Consider the following 25,912-nt stretch of genomic DNA (forward strand, 5'->3'; position numbering starts at 1 on the left):
GGTGCGGAGTGGGATGGTCAGTGGGCCAGGAGCGGAGTGGGATGGTCAGTGGACCCGGTGCGGAGTAGGATGGTCAGTGGACCCGGTGCGGAGTGGCGATGATCAGAGGGCCTGGAGCAGGGACAGTCAGTGGGCCTGGTGCAGAGCAGAGTAACCGACGGGCTGGGGAGTTGAAACGGGGAGGCTATAGAAGGACTCTAATGTTTATCTTTAACTTTATAACATGAATTAGAAAGTTAAAGAAATAAAGAACTGTAATGTAGAATTCTTAGCTTGTTTTCTTTATTTCTCTGTTTTTGTACCTAAGATTTGTAACTAGGTACTTTGTACCTAAGATGGCGCTGTGTATTTGCAATATTGTACACTTTTCACTGTACTTCTGGACTTGAGTACACGTGACAATAAAACTTAATTCTAATTCTAATATACTTTAGTCAGTTACTAGGGTGACAGAGTCCCTCTTTGTTGAGGTGCCCTTCATCTGCACTATAGCTTGACATAACTTTCTAAGCCTTATCTGTCCTTTTTTTTGTGATGCTAAGCTTTCACCTAGTCTGTAATTTGAAATCAAAGCACCGGTATTTAAATGGGATTAAATTTTCACATGTAAATAAATCACGCTTTAAGGCTACTTCTGTATAATGTTGCAGATTAAGAGATTTATGCTTGCGGAGGGCTAAGGACGAAAATTAAAGGGCATTGCCATTAGGGTAACATTTAATAGCCAACAATACCTTGGTACAAAGATATTCCTTAGCCATGTTGGTCACAAAAGTGAGATAAACTACAATGTAGGTGTATGTTGGAACTGGAGAGCAGAAAATGCACAAAACATTCCCAATCCAAGAGCCGCATGAGTTTGATCCGCTTTCTTCCAACATGCATTGTCCCCCCAACCTCCGAGTTCCTGACAGCTTGACGCAATATTCCCAAATCTTATATCAATCATTGCTGAGGAATGAAATGACAATTCAAATTTTAACACCCAGTTATGAGCCATTTTGTTCAGGATTTCATACCCAAGAGGAAATTAGATTGAGAGTAACAAGATACAAAATAGTAAAGAGCAGTCACAATAGATTGTAAGGACTTTTTTTTAATAGAATTCCTGCAGTGTTGGAACAGGCCATTTGATCCACACCAACTCTCTGAAGAGCATCCCAGCCAAACCCAACCCCCCTGTCCCTATCTCTGCAACCTTGCATTTTCCATGGCTAACCCACACATCCCTGGTCACCATGGGCAATTTAGCATGGCCAATCCACCCTAACCTGCACATCTTTGGACTGTGGGAGGAAACCCACGCAGACACGGGGAGAATGTGTGAACGCCACACAGACGGTCGCCCGAGGCTGGAATTGAACCCGGGTCCCTGGGACTGTGAGGCAGCAGTGTTAACCACTGAGCCACCGTGCCATGACTTGACCATACTAAGTGTGCAATTGTCAGAAATACAGTTTGCCCAAGTCATCTTGGCACACAGTCTCTCCACGAAGCCACTTGCTATGTTGCTATTATCTTTTAATTCCTAAATGACTGATGAATATGTGTGGGATTATATTTTCTCCAAGTGCAGAGACACAGTTTCTGCTGATACTAGTTGCCTAGTAGCAATTTGAGGCTTTTGAAAAGGGGAGCAGTGACAGCATGCAGGTAGCTACAGAACAACATCACTGCGATATACTGTGTCACTGCTGGTTTAAACATCCTTGGTAGGAAAAAAAATGTTTGAAGTTGCTAGGCAGAATATCCGCAGAGTTGAATTAATGGGTGCCATGCTTAATGTACGCTAATCAGGTGGGAAATGAGAAGCATGGCCAATTACAGATTCAAACTGAATCAAATAAATAATTTTAAAAAAATAAGACTTTTAACCTTTCGGCATTTTTAAAATGTCCTGCAGATTCTGAGCATTTCTTACACTTGCCAGTCAACCAGCAGCAAGATTTTTGCAAAGTATTTACAAGGACACCATTCAGCTCAACACATTCATGCTCCGTATTTTATCTCATCAGTGTCATCAAAGTAAGCTCCCTGTTGCTTTCTTCCTCATGTGTCCAACTATGTTCCACTGAAGCTGTGTCCTTGTGTTTCACAATCCAACCACTCTCTGAGTAAACATCATTACTCCCAAATTCTCCTTTGGATTCAACAGTGACTATCTTTAAAGAAAGACTAGCATTTGCATAGCTCCTGTAATGACCACGGAGGAGGTCCGATGTTGCTTTGCAGTTAATTAAGTATTTTTGAAGTGCCGTCGCTGTTATATTGTGGGAAACACGAGAGCCAATTTGCACACAGCAAGCTCTCTCAAACAGCAATATGATAATGACAAGATAATCTGTTTTTCCAATGCTGACAGAGAGTTAAATATTGGTCAAGCGACTGGAGAGAATGGCCCTGGACACCTGTATGTTAACCTGAGAGCGCAGGTGGGACCAATGCAGTGTTCTTTCACTACTGCACAGTCAGGATCATTCAGCAAATGGTAGTCAATTGCACATTCCCACCTATGTTGGATACTGTTATGAGTTTTGCATTGTATTATGCTGACAATCATGTGAGGATTGTCAAGAAGGCTTGCAGTGTGGCGCATTCAGAATATTGCAAACTACATACATGAACACACACAGCCCTGTTTGTTGCAGACAGAATGTACATATACACGCACTGCACCTGTTTCAACTCAACAAAATTTGCTGGTTCATTTCCCAGGGCAATGCCTTAACCCATCTGAGTTAACCTGGTTTAAACTTTGGACAAACTCCAGCAGTCGATTATCCCTTGGCCCTCAAGCAGCATAAATGCTGGTGTTCCTGTTAAATTGGTATTCTTGCAAATTGCCCTGGTGAATGCAAGACAAAAAGCTTTGGCAAAGTGTCTCTTTCTCAGCAATACTGAAGTTCTGTATTACCATATAACCAAGCAGGGTTTAATATGCTTGAGGTTCTGCCTATTGATAGAAAACAAAAAGTACTTTGCAACGATACAAGTCTGGCAGTGTATATACACATGCGCACACACTTTCTCTCTCTCTCTCTCTCAGCTCCTGCCAACAGTTCTGTTCCCTGAGATTGGAGTTATTGAGTTAGGGCCGTTTTCTTTTTCTTTTTAGCAAAACTCGCATTGTTCCTTGTACCTCTGCCCCCACCTTCACACCATTTTCAAAACATACCTTTAGATTTAAGCCCACTGCTTTCATCATCAGAGTCACTGTTAGATTCAAAGAGATCCTTGAACTCTTTCTTGTCTTTCTCTTTGCTCTCCTGCATCTTCCTGCGTTTGATCTCGGGGAAATTCAGGTCTTCCAGCTGGCGAGGGAAAGAGGCAAGAACATGAAATATGAAATAAGCATTTACTACAAAGTCTGCTTTACGTGCACTGACTTAAAACACCGAAAGCAGGGTCTCATCAAAAGATATTTCCCTATCTGCATACAGGCATTACTGCCCAGCGATATGCAAAGGTGTTCTTAAAAGGGACACTTCATTAAGACTCATTATTGCTTCGGATGCTTGGTGTCACCAATGGACTGCTCACAACATGATTTACAGTTCTTTCTAAACATTGTGGAAGCATGATAAGGACATGATGAAACTGATACTTTAGGAGGGCTGACCGACACTGCATCCTCTCTGGCACCAAACAGATAGAAGTGCACCAGAGACACTTAAAAAAAAAATTCCCCTACCACCTGAAAGAATCAAGTAATGTGTTAAGTTCTCAGGAGGCCGACAATGGAAACAAACACAACCTATTGTCCTTCTAGACTCAATTCTACTCCCTTTAAAGCATTCACCAATTTGCAGACTGTATATTCCAATGACTACTTCTTTTAAAAAAACAGTGAACTTCATGGCTGAAGTTTGCTTGGAAAAATTCACCAAGCTTAACTTACATGAGACATCTAAAACAACAACCTTCTGAAACAAAAACAAAGTTGCTGGAAAAGCTCAGCAGGTCTGGCAGCATCTGTGGAGGAGAAAACAGAGTTAACGTTTCGGGTCCGGTGACCCTTCCTCAGAACTGATGGCGGCTGGGAAAACGTCAGTTTATATGCAGAAAATAGGGAGGTGGGTGGAGTAGGGAGTAAACGATAGGATAGAGCCCGAAGAGAGAGAAAGACAGTTGGACAGACAAAGGAGTTGCTAACGATCAGGCTGGGAGGGTGAATAGTTGTTAATGGGGACTGTTAGTGACTAAGAACCTTCTGAAATACTGATGCTGATAAATTAAAGGCCCGCACAGTTAGGACTTCAAAACCAAGGAGGCTAACGCCATTCACTCTTTGAAATAAAACAGAATAAAGTATTGAAGTCTGACTTTGCTCTTCTCCTATTTGTTTCCTAAAGGTGCTGTTGGCGGCTCCGATCTCATTAAATACTCAATAAGAACAAGATTGTTTTTAATATGACAGACCCTCTCAAGGAGCGGAGTCGGACTTATCCACCCTTGTGAGAAGACATGTATAATTTCTTAAGATTTAACCTACTTTCTAATCAATCAATCTGTGCGGAGATGTCACTACATGCCTCATGACAGGTGGGATTTCAACCCGGGCCTCCTGGTCCAGGGGTAGGGACACTATCACTGTACCACAACAGGCCAAGACAGGTATGCGTCCAATCCACAATTAGAGCCATTCATAACAGCCGACATGGCTGTTTGGGCTCATGTTAAAACCCCAACCGCAAGTCTGTGGGATTCATGTACCTATTGGACAGCTTCCACTGAAATACAGGACTACAGCACAGGAGGAGGCTATTTGGCCCATCATGTCTGTACTGATTCAGTAAATGACCTGCTGCCCATCTCCTGCCTCTCAACACCGCAATACCTATTTTCTCCCATCCTTTCGATAAACTGGAAAGCGGATTTTAAATACTTCCCATTTATTTAGGTTTTAGAGCTTGGCACAGAAACTGAATGTTGTTATACTGGATCTAGACTGATGTTGTTGTGGTGCAGGTTTAATGTAGTGCAGCCTTTGTTTTAAAGAAGCAATATTCTCCATTCACAGCTGAAAGCCTCGGTTGGGTCATTCTATCGGCACTGATCCCAAGTGGCTTCAGGAGTGAGCTGGGGATGTTAAGTATGCAACAATTCAAACAGAAGGAAGCACGACTGTCCAAACTGACCCTGTTTGTGTTAACAAGCCACAACGAGAGGCAAAGTGCGAGAAACTGGACCACTTCCTCTGCCCCAACCTCTCAGTAACTAACGAGTCCTGTCGTTAGCTTCAAGGAGAGGGGGTGACACATGGAATCCTGCTGGACTCTGTGACAAAGACCCCTCACAGTACAGTTGAGTGCTGGTTTCTGCAATAACACCCAGAGCTGGGCACTGAACATCTGCCCGAATGAGCTGCTGCAGAGGGCACGTGAACTTTGGGAGAATGTGACAAAAGTCTTACTTACTGGATCAGATTTGTCCATGGCACATTTGTATTTATTGGAATGAGGTCAGCCAGTGGATCTCATTGACTATGAGATCCCTGATTGGGATTGTTAACCCAGGTCAATCAGGGAGCCCTGGTTGACAAATATAAACAGGAGATTCAGACAGTCTCCTCAGTCTAGAGACGGGCTCTGAGCTGGCTGGTCAGAGCCCTTGTACTGTGCAAGAGTAAATAAAGGGTGACAGGATACCGGCCTCTGTGGAGATATTTCAATGTTCTCTGTTGGACTTCCCAATTTCAGGAATTCGGGGACTTATACAAGTTCGTAATCCTTTCAGAACTGCCCAAAATCACACTCACTCTGAAACTCTCAAATCCTTTTTTCGAGATAAGTTCTGAAGTTGAGTCCAGCAGGGCGGCAATAAAGAAAGTTTCTCAAGACGTTTGTACATACCCTCTCCTTGCCAGTGATCTCCAGTGCAATCTCCTTCTCTCTCAGTTTCTTCCAGCTGCTGTAGTACTTGTGCAGTGGTGTACCCTCGTCTTTCAGCGTTTTCTCCCACATAGCCTGGTGCACACATAAACAAAGAACCTCGTTACAGCAAAGACAAAACCTGCAACACAAGCCGTTAAAACCTGCTAAGGCGATCATTGGTGAAATCTAAACAAAATAATCGATCAATAGCCATTTACCACAAAAGGAGGGAAAGAAAGAGCCCTCACAGGCCCCACATGCTATTATTCACATGTCGTATTGTGGGACCTTAGGAGGTCACAAAGCATTTTGCAACTAATGAAGTTTGCAAACATGGGGAGAAAGCTACTAGGTAATGAAACTCATAGTACAAGGTGGTGCAGGCACGACGGGCTGAATGGCCTCCACCTTGTGCTACAACACAGTGAAGTACTTTTGATCTCGTCATTGTTGGAATGTGGGCAAACACAGTAGCCGATTTACACACAGCAGGTTGCCTCAAATAGCACGTGATTAACTACTATTGCATCTGAAATAAAAACAGAAACCGCTGGGAACAGTCAGCAGGTTAGGCAGTGCCTGTGGAGAAAGAAACTCCAGCGGATACTGGTGTAGCCTCTCCTCAGAAGACAATCCACTCATTCCAGGTATTAGTCTAGTAAACCTTCTCTGAACTGCTTCCAACACAATAACAGTACTCTGTAAGTATGATGACCAGTACTGTGCACGATACTCCAGATGCAGTCTCACCAATGCCCAAAGTGCACCAAAGTGAAACATTACCTCCCTTCCTTTACACTCAATTCCCGTCAGCTTTCCTATCAGCTTTCCTGATTACTTGTTGTACCTGCATACTAACTTTCTGTCATACATGCGTAAGGACATTCAGATCTCTGTCCACCCCAGAGCCTTGCAATCTTGCAGCAGTTAGATAAAATGCTTCTACTTTATTCCTTCTGCCAAAATTGACAATTTCAGTTCCTTACATTGTACTCCGTTTGCCAAATTTTTGTCCATTCACTGAACCTATCTACATCCCAGTGTAGGCTCCCCATGTCCTCTTCACAACTCACTTTCCAATCCAGCTTTGCTTCATCACGATAGAGGCATGGGATCTGATCCAGAAACCCGGGAGGGCAGAGGGGGCCTCACCTTAACATCTCCAGTGAAGATGGCATCTTCGACAGAGCAGCAGTCTCTAAGTACAGCAAAGAAACTCAGGTCTCTGGAGAGGCCCAAACACACACACACACACACACACACACACACGTGCGTGCACGCACACTCATGCAAACACACAAACTATTTTAAACAAAAACTTTACCTTTTCAAACATTTGGCTGCCAATTTGAGGTCAAATGAACATCAACCATCTAATTGTTGTTTTTGTACACTTGACCTGCTTTTGATGCTTTCAATAGAGATTCATTTAATCAATAATACAGATCACATTTGAATCCTGTTCAACAAATTGCACAGGACTCAAAGTATTTCACACACAAACATCTTAGGTTTCCAGATATTTGCTTGTATGTCAGTAAAGTGTCAACTCAATTATGAATAAAACATAAATCTATACACTGTCCATTCTTTTAAGATTTCAGTTCGTACGCTGCAAAGCCAGAGCAAACTTGATGTTTACATCAAACTGCTCAGTTATCAGGAGTTACAAAACTTTCATCCCATCAAAATAACAGTTATCAGAAACAATTTTTTTTCATTCAAAATTCAACATGTTTTAAATTCATTCATAGGCTGAGAGCATCGCTGGCTAGGTCAGCATTTATTGCCCATCCCAGAGGGCAGTTAAGAGTCAACCACATTGCTGTCGGTCTGGAGACACATGTAGGCCAGATCAGGTAAGGATGGCAGTTTCCCTCCCTAAAGGACATTTGTGAACCAGATGGGTTTTTCCAACAATCGACAATGGATTCACGGTCGTCATTAGACTCTGAATTCAAGATTTTTATTGAATTCAAATTCTACCATCTGCTGTGGCGAGATTCAAACCTGGGTCCCCAGAACTTTACCTGGGTCTGTGGATTAACAGTCCAGTGACAATACCACTAGGCCGTCACCTCACCTTATTGGCCGTGCTATTTCCCCGCCTTTCCTCATGTGTGGGACAGACGGTGATTCAATGAGGGACTCTCACGCCTCTCAGTCAGAAGGCTGTGGGTTTCTACCTTACTTCAGCTATTTGGATATGAAAATCAAGAAGCTGATAGCTCTCCCAGGGCAGTTTTGAGGGAGTGCTGGAACACCTTTGAATATGGTACACACTCAGGTGAATGTAAAAGATTCTCTGGCTGGATGTTGAAGAGGAGCCCCGCGGTTATATCCAGTGCTATGTCTGATGGTTATCACACAACAGTCTCTACCAGATTACTGTCCCTATGTATGGAATTACCTGCACAATTTCTCACACTATAACACTGGTTATATTTCAAAACCAAGCCATTGGCAGTAACGGACTTTGGGATATCTGGTGAGGATGAGAGGGTGCTACATCAATGTGTACTTTTTATTCACTTGTGGGATATGGGCATTGCTGACTGGCCAGCATTTATTACCCCCTGTCCAGTTGCCCTTGAAAAGGTGGTGGTGAGCTACCTAGGTAGATCCATAATATTCCAGGATTTTGACCCGGTGAGTCAATCTTCTTCAACTGTATGATGCTTGTGAAGGGTGTGGACCTGAGGTGACGTGAAGGAATTTTTGTTTCATTCCTTGGCTGGGCATCGCTGTGTAGTCTAGCATTTACTCCTCATCCTTAACTGCCCAGAGGACAGTTAAGAGTCAAACACATTGCTTGTCTACATCAGAACATAAGAAACAGAAGCAGGAGAAGGCTGTCTGGACCATGAGGACTGCTCCACCATTCAATAAGGTCATGGCTGATCTTTTCGTGGACTCAGCTCCACTTAACCGCCCGCTCACCATAACCCTTAATTCCTTTACTGTTCAACAATCTATCTACCTTTGCCTTAAAAACATTCAACGAGGTAGCCTCAATTACTTCACTGGGCAGGGAATTCCACAGATTCACAACCCTTTGGGTGAAGAAGTTCCTCCGCAACTCAGTCCTAAATCTGCTCCCCCCACTATTTTGAGGCCATGTCCTGTAGTTCTAGTCTAGAGTCACATGTAGGCCAGACCAAGTAAGGACAACTGATTTCCTCACATACAGGACATTAGTGAACAAGAAGTGTTGTCAATTGTCAATGATTTTTACGGTCACCATTCAGGTGCTTTTGAACTTCAGATCTGCTGTGGTGGAATATGAACCCATGGCCCAAAACATTACAATAGAACAGAGCAAACAGAAGGAGGAATAAGCCATTCTGCCCTTCAAACCCTGCTCAGCCACTCAATATGATCATGACTTGTCATCCAACTCAGTATCTTCTTCCTGTTTTCTCCCCACACCCTTCGATTTCTTTAGCTTGTAGAACGACATATCATTCCTTTTTGAAAACAAATTTTGGCCTCAACTGCTTTCTGTGGCAGGGAATTCCGCAGGCTCAAAGCTCTCTGGGTGAATAAATTTCTCCTCATCTCAGTGCCAAATGGTCCTCCCCATATCCTTAGACTAGCCTCTAGTTCTGGACTCTCCAGTCATCAGGAACATCCTCCTGCGTTTACTCTGTCTGTTGGCACGGTGGCTCAGTGGTTAGCACTGCTGCCTCACAGCGCCAGGGACCTGGGTTTGATTCTATCCTCGGGTGACTGTCTGTGTGGAGTTTGCACGTTCTCCCCGTGTCTGTGTGGGTTTCCTCCGGGTGCTCCGGTTTCTTCCCACAGTCCAAAGATGTGCAGGCTAGGTGGATTGGCCATGCTAAATTACCCATAGAGTCCCAGGAGGTGCAGGCTAGGTGGATTAGCTATGTTAATGGATCCCTAATCAGCCATTATTCCATTCACAATGTCAATCATGGTCAATGATTACATAGATCACAATCTGAGTGTTAGCATGATACAAGCAAGCCATCATCACCATGACTGTGGTAGCAGTCACAGGAAGAATAGCAATATCTGATCACAGCCATCTACTGGAGGAAATTCAGGTTGCACAAAAGCTTCGTGTTGGGTATAATCATACTCAGTGACATTTTGTTAGGCATTCTCTAAATAAATACGGACAATGATTCTCAGATTTCACCATAGACATGGTTTTGTACTTGTCTGCTGATGGTCACCAGGCGCCTTCCAAATGCAATGAATTATTACAGTGTGATGTAATCATCATGAAATAACTTCCACTTTGGACTTTAGCTGCTAAAATCAGACAAGAGGCAGTTATAAATCATGGATTAAGATTGTTATTGAGGAGGCTTACTTTTGACTTCTCTGCCACAACCTGCTTAATTTGTTTTGTGTCTGGTAATAAGTGCATCCCTCTGCTGTGCCACTCATCTCCAGTCTGCATGAGATACCCTAGCTCTGTAACTGGGGAGGGTGGTGTGTGTGTGTGTTCGTGCGTATCTCTGTGTATCCATGCATGTATCTACATATGTGTATATAACATGCTTGTGCATGTGTGTGCGTGTTCATGTGCTTGCATGTGCATGTTTACGTGTTACGCATGTTACGCAGAAATGAACAAAGTCAGCCATAACTCCGAAGATGTTCCATTTTCTCTCCAGCCTGTTACAACCCAAAGGAACAGACTCAGACAGGGAGCATCCACTGATGTGACACATCAGCCAGGATGAAGATGGAACTTGGGGTGGCAGCACCTGTCTCCAATCAGTGATTTTTTTTTGAAAATTTGGTTCACAGAGATGTGGGCATTTAGTGCAGATTCCCATCCCTAAAGGGAACCAGATGGGTTTTACAACTGTTGCTGATCGCTGGGACCGTAACTGTGACATGATTTATACTCCATATTTACTCAGTGAGTTTAAACTCCCACGATGGGAATTGAGGCCATATGTCCAGAGAATTATCCTGGCCCTCCAGATTACTGCTCCAGTGACATTCTCTCTGAACCACTGTTTTTCCCCTCATAGGATCCCATTCAGCCCATTGAGTCCACACTGATTCTCCAAAGAGCATCCCACTCAGACCCACCCTACCCCTGTAACCCTGTATTTCCCATGACTAACCCACCTAACCTACACATCCCTGGACACTATGGGGCAATTTAGCAAGGGCAATCCACCTACCCTACATATCTTTGGACTGTGGGAGGAAACTGGAGTACCCGGAGGAAACCCACACAGACATGGGGAGAATGTGCAAATTCCACACAGACAGTCGCCCGAAGGTGGAATCGAACCTGGGTCCCTAGCGCTGTGAGGCAGCAGTGCTAATCACTGAGCCACCATGTTGCCCTCGTCTGAGCAGTCTATCCATAAGCCCCTTGAATCTCCTGTTTCTTTCTGCAATTTGTGACAATTTAGAAAACGTTATCAGGGTTCAATTTATTGATCCTAATCAAAATATTGAAAAGAATGGCTCCACGGTTAAATGTTCTCGATTCCAGATGTGTTGTTGGGTCCATATTTCCAGCATCTGCCAAGGTAGGATTCAAACCTGTCTTGCCAGAGTTTTACCCTGGGGTTTGGACTGCTAGTCCATTGACAATACTGCTACAGCACCAGCAGTTCTACAGCAAGCAAAATCTATGTATAAAAAGGTTCTCAGGAAAATGTTCTCAGGATTTTAAATCTGAAAGAAAATGAGTCTGAATCAATGGAGGTTTCACTAGTCTGGCAAACAGAGAGGACCAACAGTCAATCATTACCCAACACTAACTCTTTTCATGTGTAACTGATTGAGGTTCAGAAGCTGCTATGCATTATTAACAACTCAAGAATCTACTTAATTATCAATCAAAGCCCCACCCCCACCCCCAACCTTTATTTATTTCTGCACACCCCCCTCTCCCTCCGCAGTCCTGACGAGGGGGTTTGGTCTGAAGTGTTGACTTTCCTGCCTTCTCTTGCTGTCTAACCTGCCGTGCTTTTCCAGCCTCACCTATAGACAGTGACTGGTTTATAGAATCCCTACAGTATGTGCCACCTTGTGGCATAGTGGTGGTGTCTCCACCTCAGGGCCAAGAGACTTCTGATGAAGGGTCTAGGCCCGAAACGTCAGCCTTTCTGCTCCTATGATGCTGCTTGGCCTGCTGTGTTCATCCAGCTCTGCACCTTGTTGTCTTGGGTTCAAGACCTACCTGCTCCAGAGGTGTGTAAGAACATCTCTGAACAGATTGATTAGAAAATAGGTATAAAAACAAATACCTTCAAATAGAATCCATACAGTGTGGAAGTCAGCCTGTTGGCCCATCAAGTCCACACTGACCCTCTGAAGAGCATCCCACCTCCTACCCTATCCCTGTAATCCTGCATTTCCCATAGTTAATCTACCTAGCCTGCACATCTCTGAACACTGTGGGCCAATCCACCCTAACTTTCGCATCTTTGGACTGTGGGAGGAAACCAGAGCACCCGGAGGAAACCCACGCAGACCCGGGCAGAATGTACAAACTCCACACGGGCAGACAGTTGCTGGAGGCTGGAATCGAACTTTTTTCTATTCAACCAAGTTCTATATTTAAAGTGTGTATACATATATATTTTCCATAATGTGTCATTTTAATTAAGCTTCGTAAGTGAATACTGATTATTTTGGGGGAGGAAAGGAAATTTTCTACGAATGTCTCTTGAAAGTTAACCTTAAAGAGTGAAAGCAGTGTTGGACAATGATTGGTTCTCAGTGTCTGCCATGCTGTGAAAACTGTTAACTTTAGCAAATTGGGTGTTAAGTGGAGACCAATCACATGTAACTGTGCAGATTCCAGGCATGATTAATGACAGAATTACCCCATGCTGTACATTCTGACCAAGTGGTGTCACCACAATGTCACTTATTTCATTGATATAGGATTTTCCCCAGCATCCTGTCCATCATCAACTAACATCATTTTATTTTAAAAGAAAATAGCTAATTGCTCCGGCCATCACCTCATTGCTGTTTGAGGCTCTTGCCATGTACTGTTTGGGGTTACCACCTTTCCAAACTTGCAACACTTTCACACAACATAGGAGCAGAAGTAGGCCATTCAGCCCATTGAATCTGCTTCACTATTCAATGAGATCATGGCTGATCTGATAACCTGCCTTTTTCCCGTGACCCTCGATTCCCTTACGGATCGGTCCATCTCAGCCTTGAACCTGTGGATTTATTGCAAAGCGCGTGGGGACACCCCATGGTTGTGCAAGGTGCCATATAAATGCACACGTCCTGTTGTCCTGGGGAAAGAGCACTGGCATGAAGGCAAGCAAGCACCGAGCTAGAACTGATCCAATGCAGTAGGAGCAACAACGTGGGGAGGAGCCACAAACACACAGACACAGAGACATGACAATGTTCAGTGTCTCCGACTCCATCATGATGGATGTCCTTATTAGATGAACAGGAATTCAAACAGCCCCATTCATCTTTGGAAGATGCTTGTGATAGCATCAGTCAGACAGATTTCAGGGACAGACATGAGCAAGTTCTCAAGACTTGCCTCCGGGGCAATTGAAAACGATTCCAATTTGTCTCTGAACAATTTCTAAAGTTAGTTTCTGCCTGGCATTCATGGTTTTAATAACAGTGGTGGATCAACACTGGCACTAGTCCAACAGCTGCTTTCCATTTAAGTTTAAAAGGCCTGGAAAATCTTTGGAGTTGTGTCCCTTGGGCCCAACCATGATAGGACAGTACCATGCTGTTTCACCAGGGCATGAGAAGCTCAGCCAAGGAAGGATGCACCCACTTGATAGTGAGAAATCAGATACAATCACACAGTCATTATTGAGAAAGCAACTCCGACACCCGCACACAAAATCACCTCACTGAGAAAACAATGCTCAAACACGCACACACACTCACACACACATAAACACAAAGACTAGTTTGGACACACACACACATAGACAGACATAAACACACAGATTAGTTTGGACATATGGAGACACACTCACACTCACACGTACGTACAGAGACACAGCACATGCAGTCAGACACACATTTATAAACAGACACACGTAGGCATGTACAGAGACACAGCAGATGCAGTCAGATGCACATGTGCACAGACACACGCACATAGACACTCTCATGCATGTACAAAGACAGCACATGCACTCAGGCACATGTTTATACATAGACAGACACATACACACAGACATTTTCACGTGTGCGCACAGAAATACAGCCAACGCACTCAGACGCACATTCATAGGCACGTGTACACAGACTCTCATATGTACACAAGCATGTACACATGCACACAGACACATGTGTACACGGACTCTTGGATGTGTACACAGGCATGTACACATGCACACAGAGACACCCATGCACAAACTCTCAGACACATACACAATCATGTACACATGCACTCAGGCACAGGCACATGGGCTGGAAACAGACCATGAGAAGTTATGACATTGTGGGCAAAGAATAATTTCCTAAACTTGATAACGAGAGACTTCAAACAAAACACGAGAAACAAAAAGCATAAGTTGCCCTCCTGTAATCAAGTTGCACTGTATGTATTTTGAGGAAACACTAGTGAACCACCCACAGCATTGCTCATAGTGTAGGTGTCTAGATGTGGGTAGAGCAGTGGATGTAGTCTACATGGATTTCATTAAAGCTTTTGACAAGGTCACACACGTTCGACTTGTTAGGGAACTAAGAGCCTATAGGATCCAGGGCAATTTGGCAAATTGGATCCAAAATTGGCTTCGTGGCAGGAAGCAGTGGTGATGTTAGAAGGCTATTTATGTGACGGGAAGCCTGTTTCCAGTGGTATACCACAGGTTCAGCGCTGAGTCCTTTTATGATTCATGATTAATCATCATTAATGATCTAGACATGAATTGAGGAGGTATTATTAATAAATTCACAGATCAAACAAAAATTGGTGATGTGGTAAATAGTGAGCAGGAAAGCCATAGACTACAGGATACTATAGACAACCTGGCCAGAACGGCAGATGAGTGGCAAATGGAATTTAATTCTAAACTGTATGGGTGATACTTTCTGAAAGGTCTAATAAGGTAAGGGAGGTTATGATGAATAGCAGGACCCAGGGAAGTACAGGGGATTACAGGGTCTTTGCTGTGCATGTCTATTGATCCTTGAAGGCAGATGGGATACTTGTCTTTATTAGTCAAGGCATCGAATACAAGAATGGGGAGGTTATGATGGAGCTGCACATCACGTTAGTTAGACCACAGCTGGTGTACTGTGTGCAGGTCTGGTTACCAGACTATCGGAAGGATGTGATTGCACTGGAGAAGGTGCAGAGGAGGTTCACCAAGATGTTGTCTGGGCTTCAGCATTTCAGTGACACAGAGAGAGTTGATAGGCTGAGGTTATATTCCATAAGAGCGCAGAAGATTGGGGGTGATGGACGGGGTGGGGGGGAGGAATCTGACTGAGGTGTACAAAGTTGTGAGGGGCAGAAACGGGGTAAATAGGGAGTAACCTCTACCTATATTAGAGGGATCAATAACCAGGGGTCACAGTTTTAAGGTAAAGAGCAAGAGGTTTAGAGGGGATTTGAAGAAAAAATATTTTCAGTCCAAGGGCTATAGGTATCTGGAACAACTGCCTGAAAAGACAGAGGTGGGAACCTTAAAGACATTTAAGAATTATTTAGATGAGCAATTGAAACGCCATAACATGCAAGGCTAGAATAGGTTAGAATGAATTAGAACACATGGATGCTTGATGGCAGTCAGAGACATGATGGGCAAAGGGTCTGTTTTCATGCTTTCAGAGCTCTATGATGCCTGTATTTGACAGTAACCAGTGATGTACCCCCGGCAGCACAATATCATGTAAAATATGATGCACTATTCTCGTGTTAAAATCCTACTGGGAGTGTTGGAGGGCTTGCGTAATGGGTTAAACATGAATTTCTTTTATTATTCATTCACAGGATGAGAGAGAATTGCTGGCTAGGCAGCATTTATTGCCCATCCCTAATTGCCCAGAGGGAAGTTAAGAGTCAACCACATTGCTGTGGGTCTGGAGTCACATGTAGGCCAGACCAGGTAAGGATGGCAGTTTCCTTCCCTAAAGGAAAGATGGTGACATCGTCATGTCCATCGTCGCAGTGCATCCCCTACCCTCACACCTGGAAACCAAATCAAAGTACAAAAAAAAACACCGACTCAAAGTACAGATGCTGCCTGAGCCAATGAGTATTTGTGAAGAAGTTATGGAGAGAGACCGGATCAGTTAGGACTATATTCACTGGAGTTTAGAAGGAGGCGGGAGGGGATTCTCATTTAAAGCTATAAATTTTCAAACAAGTTTACTCTGGGGGAATGCAGAAACAAAGTTAGTGATGACTGGGAAGCCAAGAACCAGGGGTCACAGTCTAAAGACATGGGGTTGGCCATTTAAGACGGAGAGGGCAGGAATTTCTTCACCGAGAGAGTGGGGAGTCTGTGGAATTCACTACCACACGAAGTGTTTGAGGCCAAAACATTAAATGCTTTCTAAAGGAGATAGATAGAGTGCTTAGGGCTAAAGGGATCAAAGGGTATGGGGAAAAAGCAGGAACAACAGACTGAGTGGATGGTCACCTGTGATAATATTGAACGGCAGAGCAGGCTCGAAGGGCTGAATGGCCTACTCCTGCTCCTAGTTTCTTTGGTTTCTAACATGTTGTGTTTTGATTTTAAAAGCTCCGGTCATGGGGTTCACCTTCACACAAGCATTTTCATATGACATATGGACAGGAGGAAATTGATAGGGGAAATCTTTTTTCACCCCAGCAAGCTCCTTCCCCCACATTGAACCTTACTGCCCAGCACTGACTGCCCTTTACTCATTAAAGGAAACTCAAGCCCTCTTCCTGTCAGATCCTACACCGTTGTCCCTCAAGGTTGGAGCTCTTCTGCCATCTACCTTACACCATCAACATTGAAAATTCTCCGGTGCCACCGCTGTTTGGGACCCACTGGAGCGACTCGCAAAGCAGCAGGGATGGTGAGATCTTCAACGGCCCCATTGCCGTCGGCAACTCGGGCAGGATGGGAATGTCGCAGGTGTCGACTGGTGCTGCAGGAGCAGGGAAACGTCGGAGAGACTAGGGCGGATCGGCCACTGTAGGCCATGAATGGCTTTTTCGCTTTGGTTGGCAGCGTCCTTGCAAACACAGGAGATACTTCACAGCAACAGCATCCTCACAAACAGTCAGGGAAACCAGCACCTTCTCCAAAATCAAACAAAAGAACTGTGGATACTGGTGATCTGACCCTCAAAAGCAGAAACTCAGCAGGTCTGGCAGCATGTAAGGAGAGAAAACAGAGTTAACTGTGTCGAGTTCAGACATTAACTCTGTCTTTTACTGAAGCAATTTTTGTGTTTGAACACCTTCCCTGAATAAAAACCAAAAGAACTGCGGATGCTGTAAATCAGGAACAAAAACAAAAGTTGCTGGAAAAGCTCAGCAGGTCTGGCAGCATCTGTGAAGGAAAAATCAGAGTCAACGTTTCGGATCCGGTGACCCTTCCTCAGAACTGACTTGAAACGTTAACTCTGTTTCTGCCTTTACAGATGCTGCCAGAACTGCTGAGCTTTTCCAGCAACTTTGTTTTTGTACCTTCTCTTAATAGTTGTATAGTAACATTGACATCCATTCCAATATAGTCCGTCCTCAGTATTGCAGTAGAACTCAGATTATGTGCTTGATTGAAAGATTTTACATCCATGAAACTAGCTTCCACTAGCATCACAGAGCAAAAACTAAAAGGAAAAGGTTTTTTTTTAAAACCCTGCACCAAGTCACCAGGAATCAGGAGACCGATGAGTGGGAGTGGGGCTACTGACTGAAGGATGTGAAACAAAGGTGGCTGAAAATATTATCAGCCTGTTTGCATCGAGCTCCAAAGCACAAAGAGGACATTACCCACAGTCCTCTGGTGTGGCCACGAGAGCTTTCTTTCTAGGTGCAAACTATTGCAGATGCTGGAATCTGTACTGAAAACAAAAAGTGCTGGAGATCACAGCAGGTGATCTAATGGCATTGTGGGTCAACCCACAGCAGGGGGACTGCAGCGGTTAAAAAAAGCAGCTCACCCCCACCTTCTCAAGGGCAGCTAGGGATGGCCAAGAAATGCTGGCCCAGCTAGCGACGCCCATATCCCACAAATGAATGAAAAAAAAGGTCAGGCAGCATCCGTGGAGAGACAGCAAGCTAACGTGAACCTCGTCTCTGATGAAGAGTCATCTAGGCTCGAAACGTTAGCTTGCTCTCTCTCCACGAATGCTGCCTGACCCGCTGTGATTTCCAGAATTTGTTGTTTTCAGGGCTATCTTTCTACTCGTTTATCATCAACCAAAAGAAAATCTGACCCCGAATTCTTATCTTGAAGACCATTGTTATTTGTAAATTGCAGCCCCTCCCATGATCTTCAGCCTGAAATTAAAACAAGGTGCTTTTACTTTACCATTTGTGTGGCTTTGTTGAGATTCCATTCAGTAGATGTGAGCTGGTTATTGGTTTCTGGCAGTCATAGAATTCCTGCAGTGTGGAAACAGGCCCTTCGGCCCAACAAGTCCACACTGACCCCCAGAGCATCCCACCCAGACCCACCCCTCCTACAACCCACCTAATCTACACATCCCTCAACACTATGGGCAATTTTTCATGGTCAATCCACCTAGCCTATACATCTTTGGACTGTGGGAGGAAACCGGAGCACCCGGAGGAAACCCACGCTGACACTGGGAGAATATGCAAAATCCACACAGGCAGTTGCCCGAGGGTGGAATCGAACCCGGGTTCCTGGCGCTGTGAGGCGGCAGTGCTAACCACTGAGCCACCGTGCTGCCCTTGGTAATACCGAGCCTACACACAGGATCATCCGGGCTCAGCAATTCGTTCCTGAACTACATCCTAGTTTTTAACCAGGATGCTGACTAGATACTTTGCAATATTCTGTTCAGTCTCTCCAGAATGAAAAGAAAACAGCAACACTTGGAAACGAATGTATTCATCGCACTGAAGCTTCATTTTAAAGTATAGAAGACGAGTTAGAACAGTACACTACATTCACAAGTTCTACTGATTTTTTTTTCCTTCTGGATGACTATTTATGTTCTCTTTTAAACTGCTACTTCTGCAAATCAGGTGTGGCCCTCAGTTGACAAGTAGCAAGTGGGAATAATAAAGTTTAGAATGAATCTTAATGCTTCGGCTCCTTAAACAGCACCTTCCAAACAAATAACCACCACCATTTAGAAGGCCAAGGGCAGCTGATACATGGGAACACCACTCCCTGCAAGTTCCCCTCCAAGCCACTTACCATTCTGATTTGAAAACGTATCGCTGTTCGTTAAGTATTGCTGGGTCAAAATCCTGGAATTCCCTCCCTATGTGGGTCTACCTACAGTGCAGCGGTTCAAGAAGGCAGCTCACCACCACCTTCTCAAGAGGGAAATAGGGTTGGGCAATAAATATTGGCCCATCCAGAAATGCCCACATCCTACGAACGAATAAAAATAAGGTAAAACGCCCCAGTGCCTGCTGGGTTTACAGTACCAACTGTTAGTGATGACACTGCTTCAGAAACAACGCTCGCAAAATGTATCAACGCTCATCAGGCCCAAGGAGAAAGGATCTAGTCCGAGGTGGAATTCTTCAAAGTACATTGCTCAATATTATCCAGCAGACTTGACAAAAGAAAGCACCATTACCCCGAGGATTGATAATTCCAGGGATGAGAGAGGCCAGTTTTGTGAATAGACCCCTGGCTCCAGGACAGCTTCCCTCCCTGAGGGCTGAGAGGGGAATTTTTTATTTTTAAAAGAGGTCTTCAAATTTGTGAGAGGTCCAGATGGAGTAGACAGAGGGAAGCTGCTCCCATTGGTGGGAAGGGTTGAGAATCAGCAGACATCAACCTAAGGTAACTGGTTAAGGGAACCAATGGAGATGAGGGGAAAATTGTTTTCTTAATCCAGGGAGCGGTTCAGATCTGGAATGTATCACCTGAGCCTATGGTGGAGGCCGATTCAATCGGGCTTCCAAAATCATATTTAGTCAAGGAAAGAAAGGATCTGCTGGGCATCAGACAAAAGGCAGGCTGTGGATCCAACAGTGTTGCTGTTAAGGGCATGTGAGACCAAAGGGGCTCATTCGGTCCCACAACCATTTCTCAGGACTCTCCTGACCCAGGGACAAGAAGGATTGGCAAGAACGTTAGCCTGCTTAGGCAAGAAAACATCTCGCAAAGAGCTTTGTTAGATAATATGGGCTTATTCATCGGGCTGTAGTGATGGAGCGATGTCAAGTGGCTCTAAATTTGGAAATGATCCACAGCTGATCCACTGTAGCAGGAAGAGGGCCTATTTTAAAATCTAACCTGAAAAAGAAAGTCTTCGCTCCAAACTCTAATGTGTGCGCACTTGGCACCTTGCCCTGATCTCAACTTGGCAGCAGGAATATCTGATCATTCGCTACCAGCCAATGGGAAATTTACTTTCAGCTCTGCACAGGCAGAACTGGTGAAAATAATATAAACAGATATTATCGAGGAGATGAGAATTCAAACAGACTACTGAAAAACGGGATGGTAGTTATCAGCAGCCAAAAAAATCGATGGTCCCGTGAATAAGGTAAGGAAAGAGAGGCCTGCATTTATATAGTGACTCTCATGACCTCAGGACACCCCAATGCACTCTGCAGCCAACAAAGTGCTTTTGAAATATTGTCACTGTTGTGGGAAATGCAGCAACCAATTTTACTATTTGTTGGAGCTTGCTGTGCATAATGTGCTCTTTTTAATTTGCTGGGCAAATAACCCAGCATTTATTGCCCCTCTAATTGCCCAGAGGGCATTTAAGAGTCAACCACATTGCTGTGGTTCTGGAGTCATCTGGAGTAAAGATGGCAGACTTCCTTCCCTAAACGGGCATTCATGACCCAGATGGGTTTTTAACGGTGGATAGCTTTTTGTGTTCCAGATCGTTATCAGTTACAAATTTCGCCATCTGCCATGGTGGGATTCGAACCAAAATCCTAGAACTTTCACCAGGGGTTCACGATTACCAGTTCGGTGACATTACCACTCCGCTATTACCTTAGTCCTTCATGCACTGTGTGTTTCATTGGTTGGGCAACACTATCTCAGAGTGACCCTGAGAAGGTGGTGCTGAGCCACTTTCTTGACCCACTGCACAAAGTTGTAAGGAAGGCTGTTCCAGGAAGCTGACCCAATGACACTGAACATAGTTCCAATCCACAATGCTGTGCAGCTTGGAGGGAACTTGCAGATGATGGAGTTCCAATGTATTTGCATCCCTTGTCCTTCCACTGGCAGAGGTTAAGGGCTTGGAAGGTGCAGTCAAAGCAGTCTGGGCATGGTGTCTTCTAGGTGCGACAGGTTGCAGCCACTGTGTGTTCCTGCTGCAAGCAGAGAACGTTGAAGGTGATGGATCAAGCAGGCTGCTTTGCTCTGGATGGTGTCGAGCTTCTTGAGTGGTGAAGGAAGTCTAGAGAAAGATGCAGTGGATTTTTGTCGAGGTTCGTCCCGAGCTGCTCAGTGATGCAGGACTCTGTGCTCTATGGTCTGCTCCCTGGGACGCGCACACAGACAAACATCCACTGCGCCTGGAGGACCAGCAACTTGGTGAAAGATGCTCTTTGGTCTGCTCCAAACTTGTTGGTCTTCCAGAACAAGGAGTTGACCTGGACCAAGTGTTGCAGGCTGGCACATACCAAGGTCCAGGACTATGTGCTGAGGGACACACTAAAGCTTGGGGCAGCCTCTGCCAAGGTGCAGTGGGGAAAGACCACCATCTGAAGTCTTCCTGCTGAAGTTAGAGGGGGGGTCCATTCAGTTATTGGACCCTCCCGGTGCCTCAAATGCATGTAAGTATGGTCTTGTATGTGGTCAGAGATGTCTTTGGTTTGTTGGATAGAGTCAACCTTGAAAGTTCTTGTTTCCTTGATATGCTACTGTACAGAACCAAACTGCATTTGTGACTACGTGTATACACAAAAAGATATTTTTTATGAATAAAGTATAGCTTTTAAATAAAAAAAAGTTGTTGGAGCTGCACTCATCCAGAAAAGTGGGGACTATTCCATCCCACCCCCGACTTGCAGATAAATAGTGAACGGTATCTGGAGTCAGGAAGTGAGTTCCTCGCCTTTATAGCCATGGTATTTCTACTGTGGCTTCAATCTAGTTTCTGACTAATGTTAAACCACCCCCCCAATTGGGTGTTAAAGCTGAGGGATTCAGTGATAATAACATGGAATATTGTACCAGGAACAGTGAAAATTAAATTCTCGGAAATCTTCTCAAAGGGAAATTTTAATAAGTTGGACCAAATAGGAAATGACAGGAGAACAGAACTAGGTAAACTGATGTTTCAGAGATAGCACCCAGACAGTGGGCCAAGTGGTCTTTCACTTGAAAAATTGGCTTGTCAGAGGAATTACTGGATACTGGAAACGTGGGTCAAAATAACTTTCTTGATTGAAGGCTCCTCTTGAGATTATCTCAAGCACTATCTTTTAATATGAAAGTTCTAAACTAGGGATTTCATATTCATTAGCAAGGAACTGATTATCTCAATGGCTTGAGGTTTCCTTGGGCCCCAGGTTGACAGGTTTAAAACCACCTCTGCTCCTTTGTATCTTCCCTCTCTTGCTATCCTTGTAGCCTGCTTCTCCCTCCATGCTATTCCTGCAGCCCTTTCTCCTATCTCACTCGCTGCTCGTGCCCTCCCCGCATCCATCACTACTCCCCCACCAATTCCAACGCCACCAAGTCTCTGACCTCCTCCCCCAACCATCCTACAGTCACCTCTCTCCCTGACAGTCTTGCCCGCTGCCCCTCCGCAGACCCAGCAAGTGGAATTCTTGGCTTGGTCAAAAGGCCCTCATCAGTCCTCACTGAAGGTGACTCATGGCATTGCCATGCTGTGAACCCCTCCCCCACTGATGTTCACTGTCATTTTTTTGTTTGCATTGTGCGGACTTAGAGTCATAGTCATTCGGCATGGAAACAGAGTCTTCTGCCCAACTCGTCCATCCAACCAGTTTTCTTAAACTGAACTAGTCTCTCTTGCCTACAGTTGGCCCACATCTTTCTAAACCTTCCCTATTCACGTACCTGCCAAATATCTTTTAAATGTTGTAACTATATCCACCTCTACCACTTCCTATGGCAGCTTGTTCCATACACGCACCACCCTCGGTGTGAAAAGGTTGCCCCTTAGTTCCCTTTTAAATCTTTCCCCTCTCACCTTAAACCTATGCCCCTCTCGTTTAGGACTCCCCTACCCTGGGGAAAAGACCTTGGCTATTCACCCTATCCCTGCCCCTTATGATTTTATAAACCTCTATAAGGTCACTCCTCAACCACCGACGCTCCAGGGAAAAAAGCCCCAGCCTATCCTGCCTCTCCTTATAACTCAAACCCTCCGGTCTCAGTAAGATCCTTGTAAATCCTTTTTGTACCCTTTCCAGTTCAATAACATCCTTCCTTCTGAACATAGAACATAGAACATTACAGCGCAGTACAGGCCCTTCGGCCCTCGATGTTGCGCCGACCTGTGAAACCAATCTGAAGCCCATCTAACCTAAACTATTCCATTATCATCCATATGTTTATCCAATGACCATTTAAATGCCCTTAAAGTTGGCGAGTCTACTACTTTTGCAGGCAGGGCATTCCACGCCCTTACTACTCTCTGAGTAAAGAACCTACCTCTGACATCTGTCCTATATCTATCACCCTTCAATTTAAAGCTATGTCCCCTCGTGCTAGCCATCACCATCCGAGGAAAAAGGCTCCCACTGTCCACCCTATCTAATCCTCTGATCATCTTGTCTCTATTAAGTCACCTCTTAACCTTCTTCTCTCTAACGAAAACAGCCTCAACTCCCTCAGCCTTTCCTCATAAGACCTTCCCTCCATACCAGGCAACATCCTGGTAAATCTCCTCTGCACCCTTTCCAATGCTTCCACATCCTTCCTATAATGCGGCGACCAGAACTGTACGCAACAGGGTCTGTTTCCGTGCTGTATGACTCGAATGACATGCTGTCCTGCTGGCGAGCCAGCATTTATTGCCCAATTCTGAGGGCCATGTGTGGTCATGGCTGCTTGAAGCTGATTGGCGTGAATGGGACAGCCTAGCGGCTGGACCTATCAGTGGGAAGGTGGCCCCCTCCCCACATCATTCAGCAGCCGACCCCAGCCTGTTGGCTCCAGCCCCCACCCACTCCCTCCCCAGCTAAAGCCTCCCCCCACCCCCGGTCATTCTCTCATTGCCAGCACTGTTCCACCAATCATAAGCTGTAACTGTCCCTCATTGGCTGTTGATAGGCTTGTTGGTTGTAAGCCCAAGAGAAAAGCAGCAGATGATTGAAGCAGCAGCTCCTCACCATTTCCCCCAGGTGGTTGCCCTGAGTAAATCCACCCCCCCCACCCCCAGGTGATCTGGTGACCCCCAGGGGTCCCTGTGTATGTCGAACATTGGCAGGAGAATTGGATGCATTGCTTGTCTCCGTTCGGAGGTAACTTTAATACAGTCACTTCTGATATGACGCATATTTCTTCAACGCAAATTGGTTTGAACGCGATTGAAGAATTACAGAACGCTATTTGTAGAACGCAAACTTTCCCCACCTGTATTGGCTATCACGCGATTCTGTCCCCATCACTTTAAACGTCACAGTTCTTGAGAGATTTTCTTGTAACATGAGATCGCATGAGAATGGAGCTATTGCGTTGTATCAGAACCGGCTGTTATAGGGACATCATTCTTTACTTCTCTCTCTGTTCCTGAGCTGAAGTGTCAATTGGCCAGAGGGTGGGGTTATCAACTCTGGACAGGTAATCTGTTTTTATTTGTTCACGGGACAAAGGTATAAAGGGTCCTGAGAAGCAACCTTTTCACACAGAGGGTGGTGTGTGTATGGAATGAGCTGTCAGAGGAAGTGGTGGAGGCTGGTACAATTACAACATTCAAAAGGCATCTGGATGAGTACATGAATAGGAAGCGTTTAGAGGGGTATGGGCCAAATGCTGACAAATGGGACTTGATTTATTTACGATATCTGGAAGGGTCTGTTTCCGTGCTAAATGACTCGAATGACGTGCTGTCCTGCTGGCTAGACCAGCATTTATTGCCCAACCTTAATTGACCAGAGGGTAGTTAAGATTCTACCACATTGCTGTGGGTCTGGAGTCACATGTAGACCACAGAGGGGAAGATGGTAGATTTTCATTCCAGAAGTCATTTGTAAATTAGATGTTTTTTTTTTTGACAGTCAATGGTCGCCAGTGGGCTATCATTTAATTCCAGATTTGTACTGAATTCAAATTTCAATCACTGCCATGGTGGGATTCAAACCCCTGTCCCCAGATCTTTAACCTGGGGTTAAATTACTAGTGCAGTGACATCACCGCCCTCCCCAAATTCCTGGAGAGGATGTCACACGGAGGGTGGTTCGCATGTGAAATGAACTGCCACAGGAAGTGGTAGATGCAGGTACAGTTACAATGTGTAAAAAGCATTGGGATAGGTACATGAATAGGAAAGGTTTGGAGTGATATGGGCCAAACACAGGCAGGTGGGAGTAGTTTAGTTTGGGAAACTCGGTCAGCATGGACGAGTCAGACTGAAGGGTCTGTTTCTGTGCTTTGTGACTCTATGACCTCCTGCAGCAACTGAACTGAATCCTCTGCCAGTACCACACAACACACCCATACCTACCTACCCACCCACCCACACCCACACACATCTACCCACCCACCTACCCACCCAGCCACACACACCCACACCTACCCACACCCACAGACACACACACACACCTACCCACACACACACCCACCCACCCCTACACCCACACACACACACACACACACACACACCCACCTACCCACACCCACACACACCCACCTACCCACACCCACCCACCTACCCACACCCACACACACCCACCTACCCACACACACACACCCACCTACCCACACACACACCCACCTACCCACACACAC

General features: G+C 45.0%; 1 protein-coding gene across 1 annotated transcript in view; it reads right to left on the minus strand.

Moving 5' to 3' along the window:
* The window catches only part of noc2l (NOC2-like nucleolar associated transcriptional repressor), a 205,333-nt gene that overhangs the window by 29,859 nt on the left and 149,562 nt on the right, over positions 1-25,912 (minus strand). Inside the window, exons 16-17 of the mRNA XM_048615064.1 lie at positions 5,853-5,966; positions 3,176-3,311 (exon numbers count right to left, since the gene is read on the minus strand). Of these exons, the coding sequence (XP_048471021.1) occupies positions 3,176-3,311; positions 5,853-5,966 (250 nt within the window). The remainder of the gene's footprint in view (positions 1-3,175; positions 3,312-5,852; positions 5,967-25,912) is intronic.

Source organism: Rhincodon typus, chromosome 31 (genome assembly GCF_021869965.1).
Source record: "Rhincodon typus isolate 14 chromosome 31, sRhiTyp1.1, whole genome shotgun sequence".
NCBI classification, from domain to species: domain Eukaryota; kingdom Metazoa; phylum Chordata; class Chondrichthyes; order Orectolobiformes; family Rhincodontidae; genus Rhincodon; species Rhincodon typus.